This window comes from Eimeria tenella, genomic scaffold, assembly GCF_000499545.2.
Source record: "Eimeria tenella Houghton genomic scaffold, Eth_scaff4, whole genome shotgun sequence".
NCBI lineage: Eukaryota > Apicomplexa > Conoidasida > Eucoccidiorida > Eimeriidae > Eimeria > Eimeria tenella.
This window is the reverse complement of record NW_013543334.1, coordinates 197753-211298: the sequence shown is the minus strand read 5'-3', so window position 1 is coordinate 211298 and position 13546 is coordinate 197753. Positions and strand designations below refer to the sequence as shown.

The window sequence follows — 13546 nt, the reverse complement described above, 5'->3', positions numbered from 1 at the left end:
ACTCTAAAAAAGAAGGTGATGCCAGCCGGTACGCTCATGACGTACTTTAGGAACATTCGATTGTGAATGTACATCCTTCAACGAGTCCAGAGGAGCCTAGAAATGGGCCAAAACACACACAAAGAGCAAACGCAAGTAAGGCCCCAACTGCAAAGGCCTTCCCACCCCAAATTTTGTGGGCTGATGTTTGCTGTGTTTCAGTTCCTTAGCAGGGTTTTAGCTGTTTTTGAGGTTAGTACGCATCCGAACTCACTCGCGGGTCAGTGGCCTCGACAGAAGAATCTGTTCCAAAAAAGAGCATTCGCAATAGAGACGCAATTCACTTCTTTGAACCTTAATGGTTTATTGGCTACCAATAACTCTGGCACAGTAATGTCCAACGGGGTTTCAAGCAACAATATAGAATACAAATTAGTCAACTCCCAGGAACGATGAAATGCATGTCGCTGTGGCCCTGAGACTCGGCTGCTTATGAAAACAGAAGCTTCGTCAATAGCTGTGAAAATTAGGATATTTCGTTTAGTACAATATGGGGTGAACGCACCTCTGATTTTCAATAGTCCGAGCTCTTCTGTGGCTGCATTCTCGGCCTCAACGCCGCCGCGGGCCACAGCCCGCAGCACCGTCACTACTCCTAGAACAAGTCCTCGCATTTTAAATAAAGCAATAAATTCGGCCCCATGGACCCAAAGGCGGGGCTATACCCAATAGTACGCGTCGACAGAGAAATACGGCGTCACTGGCACCGAGCCTCAGCCGACGACACTAGGCTGAGTGAAGATGGGCTTCTCTGGGTCCTCTCTGAAGCGTTTGCCTTTAAAAACACTGTACCAATAGATCTGTCCTTTTCACTAAAAAAAGTGACTCTTGAGAGGTGCTGTCTAGGGATTTTTGCACTGGTCGCGATCGGGGGCCCCCGCTCAACAGCGGCGAACCAAACCACGCCCGTAACAAAACGGAAACCGAAAACGACTGCACTGTTACACTGAAGACCCGTCAGTATGAATTGAAGCAGCAGTGAAGGCGTCAAGAATATTCATTCTCTAATTATATATACGGAGTTTTGGGAGTTCATGAATTTCCTTGGACGCGTCCGCGGTAGGGCTGCACGATCGTACAAGCCGCCTGCCGCGCAGGCAGTGGAGTTTGAATGCTGTTGCGTGGCAGCAGCTGATTGGTTAATTTTTGCAGGGCTTTTGCTTTTTATGTAAAAGCAAAATTGGAGCATCCACGCAAGCCTGGATTATTCATTGGTGTATGGGCAGTTGTTGACCCTCCAGACATGACCCTGCAAGAGCACTTGTGGACAAGAGGAAGACGCTATGTTTCTGGCTGTAGTCACATAATTTCGTTCCATCCATCCACTAAAATTTATTCGTGCTCTGCTTGCGCCTCGAATCGAGCCATTGGGTTTTTCTAGCTCAGGTCAGCAAAACCCATGCAAACTAGTCCTTCCATCCCTCTTGGACTCATTCCTTTGCATTCTATCTTGCCGAACTAGTCTGAACATAAGATTGCTTTACGCCGACGTAGTACTCAACAAACGGGAAAATTATGTGATTCCGCTCCGGAGTCAAGGAGAGCCGAAAAACAACCCAATCAGCAACGTGTAACTGAGTACTCAGAATCGGTGCATGTCTCCATCTGCAGCCTGGCGCACAGAAAGGAATCTGCGTGCTTTTTGGTGGTGGAATTTTTCTGGTGCAGCTCTGTGCTCCCCTTACCTACCATACCGCCGCAGTGCAGCGGGCGGCTTGCGACCTTCTTGAAGCTCTGCTGCAAAGTATTGCACACCGTGTGAAACCTTAGCTTCTCGGAAATGTGCTACTATTGTGAGAAAAGCTGCATTTTCCACACTTTGTGCAGCCAGCCGTCTGTGCTCTTCGTTGGTCGCTGCATAGTTAGACTGGGAGCGTCTATAACAGTTGGTTAATACTGTGTGCTAAGTGCAACGTTTTCGTGCCTTACAAAGAATAATGCTGCGGTGAGTATGGGCTTTCTGTGCAAAATTCTAAGAGCTTTGGGACTGAGAAAGTCGGAAAACTGCTTCTTACAGCTTGTGATTCTCAGACGCTGGACGTCAGGGAGAAAATCTAGCCAACGAACAGTGCGACGTAGGAATGGTCTAGTTACTTACAAGAGCTGAATCTGTCAATCACCCAGCCCTTAACCACTTGCAACAGCTAAATATATCGAATGACCTAGTGAATGGTATGCGCTGCAACCTTTGCGCTGCGTTGGAAGTGTGACCGCTTGCGAGGAGCGGTGATCAAAGCGAAGCGATCTCGGTCAAACATCGAATACTTATGCTGAGCGGATGTTAGGACCTGGTTGGTGTTCCTGTTCAAAGACCGATCTTATTGCAAGCATACTGGCAGCCTACTGGAAGCATCAGTATATAGCTTGGAAGGCTCCTTAGCGTCATGAACCTAAGTGGTGTAATCTATCAGGCATTGGACATGGCGTTGCAAGGCTTGACTATGTGGCTCTGTCTACAAAAAAAGCGTGTCCTTTCGGGCAAGGTCGAGAAGGGGTCGGTTTTTGCCGGCGTAATTGTGGCCCATAAGCGTACGATAGTAGTTGACAATGTCGAGGAAACGGCGTACTTACGTCACCCTAATCAGCACCTCTGGCCAAGCACGAATAGCGAATTGTAACCATATGTCAAACTGCGTATAGCGAAGAGTCGCTGTTGCCCAAGGTGGCTCTTCGTCGTCTGTATCGTTCTGTGAAGAGGCTGAGAGCCGAACACGTGGTTCTAGTGTAGGGCTCCAGCTACACTGTCTGACCAGTGAAAACAAAAAGGGTGGCTGTCGGTCTTCGTGAGTTACTGCCGCCTTTCGCACAATTGGATGGCTGCTGGGGAGTCAATAGTTGATAGAACCAGTGTGGCCTTTGAGGCCCGTAAGGCTTCACTCAAAGTTACAATGGTGGCTTTCGCTCGTCGCAGTAGCCCTTGACTGGCATCTTGTCATCGATCCTGAGGTGCTCTTCGTATGGTTCAGGGGTGGGGCGGAGGAACGTGGCTGCTTCTTCTGCCAACATTTGATCTTTTTACTGGTAGACCACTCCATATGACGTTAATGTAGGTTCGTGGCTAATCGGGCTGAAAATATCAGGCTATTTTAGGGGAGGGATATACGGTATAGGCCCACTAGAAAGTTCTCTGGTCTGTTGACCACCTTGGCACCAGTGGCAAATAATTCAGTTTCCTTTGGCTCTAAAGGCACATTTTTGCAAATACTGAAAGATACTTTCTCTCACAGTGAAACTGAAAAGGGTGGCGAACGCACTTGTAACCTGTGCTAGCCGACTGCAGTGAGCCAAGAGAGCCAAGAGCCTGTTTGCCTTCCCAGTTCTGGCTACAAATGTTCATTACCCAGCACTGCTGATTATAGACAACGTCCATACATGGATCCAAACGCCACCATTCTAAGCCAAAGGAGCACATTTATTCTAGCCTGGCAGTTTGGCTCTCCCTGTGTTGGCGCTCAGCCCATCACAAACGCAATGCCTCTCGCCAGCCCCAAACTCCAGGCCCCAAAGCATGTCGCACTGAGCCTCACCGACGTAAGTTCAAAAGCCTTTGCATAGTAATTACTCCCGCTTATTTACATTTCTCCACAATTTGTGAGTTATATGACCCTGAAGGCCACTTTTAGGCTACATCATGGTGATGAGCACTACACGGCAACCCCTGTGGGATTTTGCAACTATTTGTAATTTAAGGCCCGCAAGCCACTACCTCGTGAGGTTCCCTTTAAAGTGTGGCTTAGCCAGTAACTACAGACCCGTTTTGAGCCCATAATATTGAGTATATCAAATCTTCACTTCAGGCTGCCCTTGTCTTTACTATCTTGTATGGGGAATATTGCCCAGGCGCCCATGAGTATGGATACTCACTTAAAAAACATTTACTTAGCTCTATTCCTGGTCAAGTACCTAAGGCATTTTGACCTTGCGCTAAACTAGTCTTGCTAAATAGGTTTACTGAGACTGTACCGATTTGCCATAGGGGACTCCGATCTTATACGCCACACATCACTATGCTGGGGATACTAGATTTCTACATTTATAAATAGTATTAAGATGACTCAGGGCAGCTTCGTTCGTAGATGCTTCACATGGCCCAGTCGTAACAGCCATATGCTGAGTCTCGATACGACGGCTCTTCCACACCATGAGCCCAGGACACCGTGAATAAACACGTGGCGTACAGAGTTCACAGCTTACAACCAATTGAAAAATGGCCTAGACTGCGCCTTGGTGCCATTAGGAGAAAGAGGAGTTGAAAGATCACTCTGGAGACACTGAACTCTTTTAACCGAACCTACTCCGCTGCTGACCACGGAACACATACAAAGAAATTCCAGAGGATGTTTTTATCACCCTAAGTGAGCACTGAGACAACAAGAATCATGCGAAAAGCAATGGAAGGCTGAAAAGGGGACGGCGTCCACGAAGAGACTTGTGAGACGCACAAGATGGTAGTAGTGGAGAGTCAAACAATACTGAAGGTTTTATCGTTCGCATTTCCCAGATTCTGCCAACGTATTTACTCCGGAGTTACGGAGCGAAACATGTTTCATTTTTCTTTGGGATCTTGATGCACGTTTCGCATCCAGAGCAGCAAGTTTAGACGAAGATGCACAGCCGCAGCCGCGCATATCGCAGCCCCGTTCTCAAAGAATCTGCAAGATTGCACATGGAAGGAAAAGTGATCATGCAATCCTGGGCTATGGAGCACGAGCAAAATCGAACAATCAAAACAAAGCCTCAAAGTTAAATACAACCGAAAAAAGAACACTTAGTTAGTCCCGCCCCAGCCCGCAGCCACTGCCGCACTGGTGGCCTAGGGTTTACCTACATCACCGCTTTTCCCTGCGCTTCTCCTCCTGATTCTCGCGATAACGAATTCTCCATGCAGATTAATAGATTAGAGCAGCGCAGCTAAAGTAGGCATAAATAGCTGCACGACGAAAACGGGTAGCCGTATGAGCGAGTGAGCGGCTCTTCGTTGCCGCTTGTGACTGTTCTCTCGGGGCTTCCTCCGTTCATGGCTGAATCCGACTACGCCCGTTCCACGAATTTTAACTGGGAATAATCACTTTTTCGTTCGAGCTTAAATACGAAAAACTTTGTCTCCTTGTACATAGGCTCGGGACCCAGCCTCCTCTCCTCTCGCTCCACAGCTCCCAATCTTACCCGCAGCTGCTGCTTCAGAGCTGCGCCGAGACAAAGTATCCCTCTCTTTAGTTTTCCGTTTTGTCTTAAGCCAAACATCCTACCGCATGGCTTGACTAGGACGGACCTCATAACCTTGCGGTGCTGCGCCACTTGGTTCCCCTGTGTCGGGGGAGACGGAAGCTGGCAGGAGGACACAGCGCACGTGCATGCCTCGTAAAAGGAAAGAAAGGGAATCCAGTTAATATCAGAGGACCCTCTGTGGATGATTTCATGCAGCCGATATGACCTCGCCCTCCTGCACGTTACATCCAGCCCTTGGGGCGCTGGGTCCAGCAGCGTTTTTAGGGCGTTCAGCAGCGAGATCCCCTGCAGTAGAAGGAGCACCAGCAGCAGCAGCAGCCGCACTAGCAAGTGGAGCGGCGACAGCTAGGAGGGGACGGAGTTTCCGCCGATATAGCTTCACGCTTCTTTTCCCTGTCTTTGTTTCCTTGCTTGTAAGCACCATCGCGTATGCTGTGGCAGAAACCTCATCCAATGCACCTTCTTCCGATGATGATAGTTCTGAAGCGAACGGTGCATCAAGTAAAAGCAGAAACAATGAACCTCTGGCCCCGAAGCAACCACCCCAGCCCGGGAGTGGAGTTCCAGTCCCAAGCGTTTTTCAGGTGCCTTCAGAAAATGTCCCTCGCCCCGTTCTTCTGCCTACGCGTGCCCGAAAATCAGCACCTTCCATAGGCCATCGCAGCATCATTACTTCCGTACCTGCAGGGCAGACTGTACCCACGAGGGTCCCGGTGCCTCCCTCAGGAGCAGCGGTGGTGTCAGAGGGGCTGCAACCAAATACATTCGGGCGTGTGGGGGCCTCCTTCGGCAATGTATTGGTGCTGACCGACGTGGACGATACACTGTGGTGTTCGGGCTCAATGATGGCGTTTGGAAAACACATTGGCGGGATCGACAGCGAGTTGACCCGAGGCCTGCCCTATCCAGCCATAGGAACTCTGCTGTTCCTCCTGGCCATGGGTCCTCACACATGCACCCCCAGCGGCCTACGCATTCCTCTTGAGCACTGCCTGGTCACAGCATTCCCTCTACACACCCACAATTGCCCATATGAAGTGCAGCACTTCCCACGCCCTTCACTGCTGCCACGGGGTGCGGGTGTTTTGTCCGCAAGGGCCTCAACTTCCCCTTTCGCTCAGCTTACGCGGCCCCCTTCCTTTTTCAAAGACATCGAGGCGATATTTACCGCAGGGGCGCGGCAGATTTACGGTGTAGCGGCGCCGCGGTGGCCCATGGCTTACCAAAACGAAATGAAATTTGCACAAGTGCTCTCCTCGCAGCATTCGCGGGGTGCGGCAAAGGTCTGGGGCTTCGCAGAGGCTATCAGCAGGGGAGGAACTGCCGTTGTTCTGGGTGATACGGGCGAGAAGGACCCAGAGGCAGCTGCAGGCATGGCCCTCAGGCATCCCGATGCGCTTGCAGCCGTACTACTCCATGTTGTTTTCTTAGACAGACGAAGGGAGGTGGAGTTGGCCGCTGCACAGACGAAAGTGGACTTGCCGAAGCACGCGATTCCCTTCGAAATCCAGTAAGTGGCCAAGGAAAATGTAAACTCTTCGGGTTTGGCTCAGTCCAAAGATTTAAGGTCCAGGTGAAGGGCCGAAGGCAGCTATAGCAAGGGTGGTTTATGGTTCAGTGATTACTTGGATTCGCTTCATCAACAATTTAACTCCTCATATGTTTTCGTGCAGCGTTGCTGGGCGAAAGCTGCCTGCGATACAGCTTGCGTACGAGGTGATAGCGAAAGTGCGAGAGGGGGAGAAGGTTTTGTCATCGGGGGACTTGAGCGACGAAACGGCTTACGCCGCAGGGATGCAGATGGCCGTGGATATACGCAAGCTGCTCACAGCTGCAACAAGACAGCAGCTGCTCGCTGCAGAGGCTAGACTGAAGGGAGAACCCAACTCATTGCCCTTGCCGCCTCCGTTGATCTTCCTTCACGTTACGCAGGTGCACACGCAAGTTGTAGAAACACCTCAGGAAGCCAGCGTAGCAGCGCAGCTAGCCAGCTTCAGCAGCAAGCTCGCTACGAAGGTCAGCAGGTGGTCAGCAAAGAAGTTTTCGCAGAATCCGGAGCTCATTGACATTGCAGGTGAGTACGGGTTTGTACTTCCTGTAGCTAGCTTTGTAGTACTTCCACTGTTTCAGCCGCTCATCGTGCAGCGTCCTCTGTTTCGTCAGTCTTTCGAACGACTGTATGCGTCAGACTTCGCAACGTGGCATTTATGTGTCGCGATATCAGGACTCTTTCACGTCTTGTGTATCTGCAGGCTTCAGACAGGTGGCTGAGGTGCAGCCTGTGTTTCTTCAAGCGCCACTGCAGCGATTGTCACAGCAAGGCGTCCGCTACCCTATGGGAGTGCCCTTCGCGAGCTACCGCTCGACTGTGGGAGCAGCACTCGCAAGTTGGACTTTAGGGATGATCACGACCCAAGACGTCCTCTCGCTCGTTGTGGCCGCTGTCCGAGATTTGCGCTCCTTGGGGCCCGCCACTCACTGCTGGCAACGAACGCTTGTTCAAGAGATGCTTTTGGATGTCCTGGTGCGCTATCTGCACCTGTCCAGTTGACAAGAGCCTATAGTTGTTAGCCTTTATGCTGAGGGTGCTGAGACGGTTACGCACCAATTCTGTGCCTTGTTTCAGCCGTTGGCATCGAGATATTTGTGATAGCAGACGGTATATCTGTGCAAGAGTGGGAGTACGTGGAGTTGACGAGTTTCGACTTTCTTTCACATGGGTGTGCTTTTACATTCACATGTATGCATGTATGCATGCATGTGTTGTGTGCGCGGGCGTGCGAACTTGCATTTGCGCATTATTTGAATTAAATGCATGGGCAGGAATATATATATCTTCTTTCAAGTGTGTAAACGTAGCGATAGATGGATGAGGGAACGGGAAAACACGCAGGCAGTGGGGCGACGACATGCCTTGCATGTCGCCGAGTTGGGTTTGTTTATGTTCGCTTCACCCTATTTTGGTGTGCATGCGAAGCTTTGTCTTTTGTAATTTACCTGCAGTGGGAGCCAACGCGGGCTTCTTTTTTAGTTGTAAGTTTTTGTTTGCATTTTTCCGATGCATACTTATTTGTTTGCTCGAGTGTAGGCCGTGCAACACTTCGTGGGGCCACTGGAGTCGCGAACGGATTTGCTGGACGCCGGAGTGTTTGCAGATGCGGTATCTGCTTTAAGAGCTTTTGAGGGATTCCACAAGGAACACTGTGGTTCGCACGAGAATGATAACGGGACTCCGCTCGAGACGTGTCTAGATAAATTGGAGAGGGCACTGGCCCAGTACGCAGCCAACGGAGGCCCCCCAAACGCAGTTCAGCAGCTCCTTCCACTCCTTAGTCTCGCATGCCGCTACAGAGGACAGATGGAGCACTGGCTCTCTGCGGGCTCTGAAGAAGTAGAGAGTTTCGCCTTCCTTCTTGGTCGCGCAATCATTTTAGGAACCCCGGCAGCAAGTATCGTCTACAAGAGCAAGGAAGGACAAGAGGAACCCTCCAGGCAACAAGAGCATGCACAGCAGCAGAACGAACAGCAGAAGACGCAGCAGCAACTGTTGCTGCGGCAGCCGAATGCGAATGCCCCGCTGAGTGAAATTGCGCTGTACAAGCTGCAGAGAGACCTGATGCTTATGCCAGAGTTGGCCGTGGATCTGCACATTGACCCTGATGAGGCCCCAAGCTCCATTCCTCCGTCGCTGCAGATGCACGCCCTTGACGTACAAACTGTGGAGGACCTGCGACCTTTCATGCAGGATGACTACCCTAATGGCATGGAAGCTCAGGGAGGCTTACCGCAGCAAAGTGAAAGCAGTGGCAGGGTCCCCAGCAGCAGCCGCAAGCGAGATGCCAGTGTCACAGCAGACGCTGAAAATGACGCAGTCAAAGACTATTTGGGGGAATGTCTGCATCGAAAGTCAGCCCCTGTATCCACGTGGGTGGACAACCTAAGGTCCTTTTGTGTTAATACCAGGGATCAAGCGGGGACTGAAGCCTGCCAGGTATTAAAAACGTGGCTTTTCGGCCCGGGAAATTCTCATGGACCCCAGGTAGACCGCGGAAGCCAAAGACGGTCACGGGCAGCTCTACCTGCTCTTATTCGGGTTGCAGAGTGGAACACACGAAAACCCAATACAACGTTGGATATTCCCGAGCTGAACATCTCTCTCGAGCCAATGCATTTTAGGCCAGGTAAGAATTAGAAACGGTGAGAAACGGGTGTCTATAGCTCGCCGCCTTGAGGCAAGCGTAGGTCGTGCGTATACACTTGGGCTTCTCAGCGTGGGCGACTTTTTGCTGTTTGTCTGGAATTCTCTCGCAGGAGCGACTGGCCGGGATGAGCTAGAGAAGGCCTACGCATTTAACTTAGTCGGGAACGTTTACTCAGCACGAGGAACAGTGAGACATCAGCGGCCGTCTGAACGTGCTGCGTGGCAGCGTCTATTTTCCGCCCTTAAAGTGCTTAGGGACGTTAAGTGCAAGGATTTGTTTGGGTAGTCTGTACATAGAGCGGTGAGGCTTGCAAGGCGGCTCGCGTTTGATGTCGCAGTTTAGCATATTCCATTCAGTGAACGCACTCAGGCAGTTCTGAGCGCACATGGCTTAGGCGCTGTTGGGAGCTACCCGGGCTTGAGAAAAGCCAATGGGTGGCAAATGCACTGACGGAGGTGGAGTTGGACGGATCACGCAAGGGATAAAAAAGCAGGTCTACACCACAGCAGACACCGAGGGACATGCAGACATGCAGAAAGAAAGACGATAAGGCGGTTAGGCATATCTTTGTCCCTGTGCCAGCTTTGTCAGTTTTCTCGCTGTCCCGAACGCACCTGAAAAACAGAACTCTAAAAGGGTTGCTCTGCCGTGCATCCATGTTTTCTGTTTGTCTCTTCCCTTCGTCATTTTCGCGGAAGCAACCGCTGACGTTCTCTTGAGGATGGCCAATTCATTGGTCCCATTTTAAAGCGCATTACTCATGTAGTTTGAAAAAGCACGATGCACATATCGACAGAGGGAGACACGCAGGTTTCGGAGACGTGATGCCCCAAGGCAGAGCCTTCACTGGCTGCTAGTACTTCCTTCAGGGACGTATACTTAGAATAATAGGCCCCGAGTTTTGCAAGGACACGTGTAAACAGTGTTCGTAGCCACAAGATATGATAACATGCGTCATGTATTGAATCAGCGAGGTTTGAATCTACAAGCATACTGACTGCTGGCAGCGGGAGTACCCGAAAATAACTACGAATGGCTGATGGATGGGACAGCGAACGGTCATGGATGTGTTGACCTCATCGAACCACTTACACTGGCAACGGCTGGTGGAGGGACATTCATATTAGGAGTTGGGAGAGCTGCTTCAAGCAGCAAAGCTCCCAGCATGCAAGTGGAACTACAATCAGCAGCTTACAACTACATAAGCTGCAAGACCTTTACGGAAAGAAGCGCTGTTGCGATGGCGGACCACCGCAAACTTGATGATGCCCTCGGCCGAAATGCAACTGCATAGGGGAACGTTTCTCCGCGTTACGCACAGTTGCAAGCAGCAGTCCCCCGTAAGATTCGTCTCCGTCACGACCGTTTGAGTTGCAGGTGCTACGTGCACCTGTCATCATTTGTGCGCTGGATGCTTGGTACCATCGCTCCCGTTCACCTCACTGTCATACTTCAGCTGTCGATTGCTGGTGAAGGCAGTCCGCATGGTACATTCGTGAGCACTGCCAATAACCACAGATAACAAGCTTGTCTGTGTCATGTGGAGCTTCCTTTTACCCGCGCGGTGGGGTTTTAATTCTAACTGACAAGATATCTCTAAAATTGCTCGAGTTGGGGCTTCTGAACGAGGCTGCCACTTCAACTGAAAGCCTTGTGGAATACTTCTCGCACAGGAACGCCATGAAAGCCAACGATCCACCGCCAACCCCGAAGTAGTATCTGCAACCACAGGCATACATGTTCCTCTGCAGTAGGAGGCTTCTGCATACTCACGTCAAGTGTAGCTAAGCAATGCCAAGCACTTACTTATAACGGCATGTATGGTAGCGGAGAGTGTGCCTACCGAAACTATGGGACCTCAACCGCGTGCACACAACACGTTTACACTGCTCAACACGTGTTGCTGAAGCCGAGCAAAGACAGCCCGCACCCACCTCTTCGACGCGACGAGCGCAACGCCGTGTGTGTGCAGGAATTTCTCCAATACATTTGCAAGAGGTTCAAAAGCCTCTTGTCTGTAAGTTCCTTCGGAGCAGAGGATGGCACTGAATTTAACTCCTGCTATCTCGGTTGTCTTCTGTGTTTTATCAACGCTGGTTTCCCTTTGTCGATGCTCCCGTGCTCCCTGCTCTTCTTCTGTTTCGGATTCTTTCCTTTCCTTTAAGCCTGTCACTATCCCTTGACAAGAACAGCAGATCTTGGGGAAGTGCTCCCAATCGGCCGCCAAACAAAGAGCCCGGCCCTTCAGAAGGCAAAAGCTTCGCACAGCTTGAGAGTCCTTCTGGGTCCTGTTTTCTGCACCCACTTTGGCAGCTACTGAACAAGCTGGCTCTGTTGCCTCAGAAGAAGGAGCAAATGCTAATGGAGAAAACCCAGAGGAGGAAACGAACAACTGATGCTGGTGCGCAGGTGTGCGCAATCCATCGTGAGTATTCTTAAGTATATTCCACCTTGTGACCGAGGCAAGCACCTTCCACCAAGAAATCCAGAGACACAAGATACAAAGCAAAATGGCAATACACAGACTCCAATTTATTCCCAGCAAATACAGTCCCCCCGAAACTGTAAGCTTAATGTCGCAACACGCAGGCACCGCCACTGATATGCTGGTATGCCACTTCCGCTGTCATTACCAGCTAGACGGCGAACTCGCTAGCCAACTAATCATCCAATGCAGCGCCCCCAGAAGAATATAACTGGCCCTTCCAGTCTAGTGACTAGGCTTCAACCTAGCTAGTTAACTAGCGGGGCCCTCGACTAGTTAAGCCAAAAGCGATATCTCCTCACTAATTACATAACATAACCAGAGAAAAGACCTAAGGGAGCGGACACTGTAAGATATCTAGCTTCCATGTTCACGCGCACGATTATCTGAGTTGGCATCTCCGAAGACACATCAGGCACCTGTCTCATCGCTTGAAAACCGCTAAGCTTTTTGCTGCCGATGTGCAGACCCTTACATCCTCATTTAAATCCTGGAAGACCACAGCTGAGGCATCATTTTGTAACGCCCAAATGCCCAGTGGTCCTTGGCCGCACCCTGTAGGCAAGCGCTGTACTTTGTGTCCCCTTTAAGAAGGAAACAAGCAACTAGTCTCCAGAAGATTACCTTTACACCGTACGGGTTCAAGCAAATGCGTACGTGCTACGTGCTTTGGTGTGCAAATAGAGGTGGGGGTAACACCATCCTTGAACAGCACTCGCTGAGCCCTAAAACAGGCTAAGATGGCAAAGTTGCCAGAAACAGACACAAAAGGGGCATGGCGTCGAAAGCACTCACCCAAATCCAGTACATGACCACCGGTCACCAATTCCCGAGCTCGAATTGCCTCCTTGCTGTCCGCCCTAAGCAAAAAGCCCAGGAGGTCCCATGTACATTCCCAAATAGAAAAGCCGCCTTCGTAAACACCTTTCTCTACCTGCATAGGCAGTTGCAGCTCAAACAGAGCACAAACTAAAAGCGCACAGGAGAAGCGGCGGGCGAAAAGGAGAGAATCGAACATCCGAACATGACAGAACACGGGGCAAACAGGAACATATACTGAAGGAGAAAAACATGCTTGTAGATGCTGCATAGAAATGTGCCCCTACAGGAAGACAGCAACGGAAGCCACTGAAAGATAGCGGCGCCGCTATGTTCCACAGGAATCCAGGAATGCGCAGGAATACCCATATGCGTACAAATCGTGTTTACAGCATATACCATCCTTTAGATTCGTCAGTCTCTCACCAACGCATTGCTGCTGGCTTTGGGAGACCCCTCCACAATGTAAAGCACCGAGGCCTTGCCGCCGATAGAGGCCTGAGTTCGATTTTCTTTCGAGACAACACTGCTGGCCTCTGCAGCGGAGTCTTTCTGCGCAAAATTCGAAGCGTCAGAGGATGGCCTGAGGTGTATACGCTGCGGGGCGCCTTCTGGTCCGACGCATATTGCTGAAAATGCGGGCGGGCGCCCCCAGCTTTCTGGGAATACCATCTAAGTAATTGATTGACTCGGTACAGTGGGCAGAGGTGATGAAATAAACAAGAGTACAAATAAGGAACCAGAAGAGAAAATCAGGATCTTTTTAGTTCAC

At 50.6% G+C, this 13546-nt stretch overlaps 2 protein-coding genes across 2 annotated transcripts; one reads left to right on the top strand and one right to left on the bottom strand.

The window, feature by feature from the left end:
• Positions 1 to 232: 232 nt before the first annotated feature.
• Positions 233 to 653, bottom strand: ETH_00034570 (uncharacterized protein; the record flags this gene model as incomplete). The annotated part of the gene is made up of 2 exons (XM_013376746.1): positions 233 to 282; positions 545 to 653. 2 exons carry the CDS (start codon positions 651 to 653, stop codon positions 233 to 235), a joined length of 159 nt encoding a protein of 52 aa, XP_013232200.1.
• A 4815-nt stretch (positions 654 to 5468) lies between these two features.
• ETH_00034565 (uncharacterized protein) lies at positions 5469 to 9755 on the top strand (the record flags this gene model as incomplete). The annotated part of the gene is made up of 5 exons (XM_013376745.1): positions 5469 to 6778; positions 6942 to 7342; positions 7521 to 7792; positions 8357 to 9449; positions 9580 to 9755. The coding sequence occupies 5 exons, from the start codon at positions 5469 to 5471 to the stop codon at positions 9753 to 9755; spliced, it is 3252 nt and encodes a 1083-aa protein (XP_013232199.1).
• Positions 9756 to 13546: the final 3791 nt, after the last annotated feature.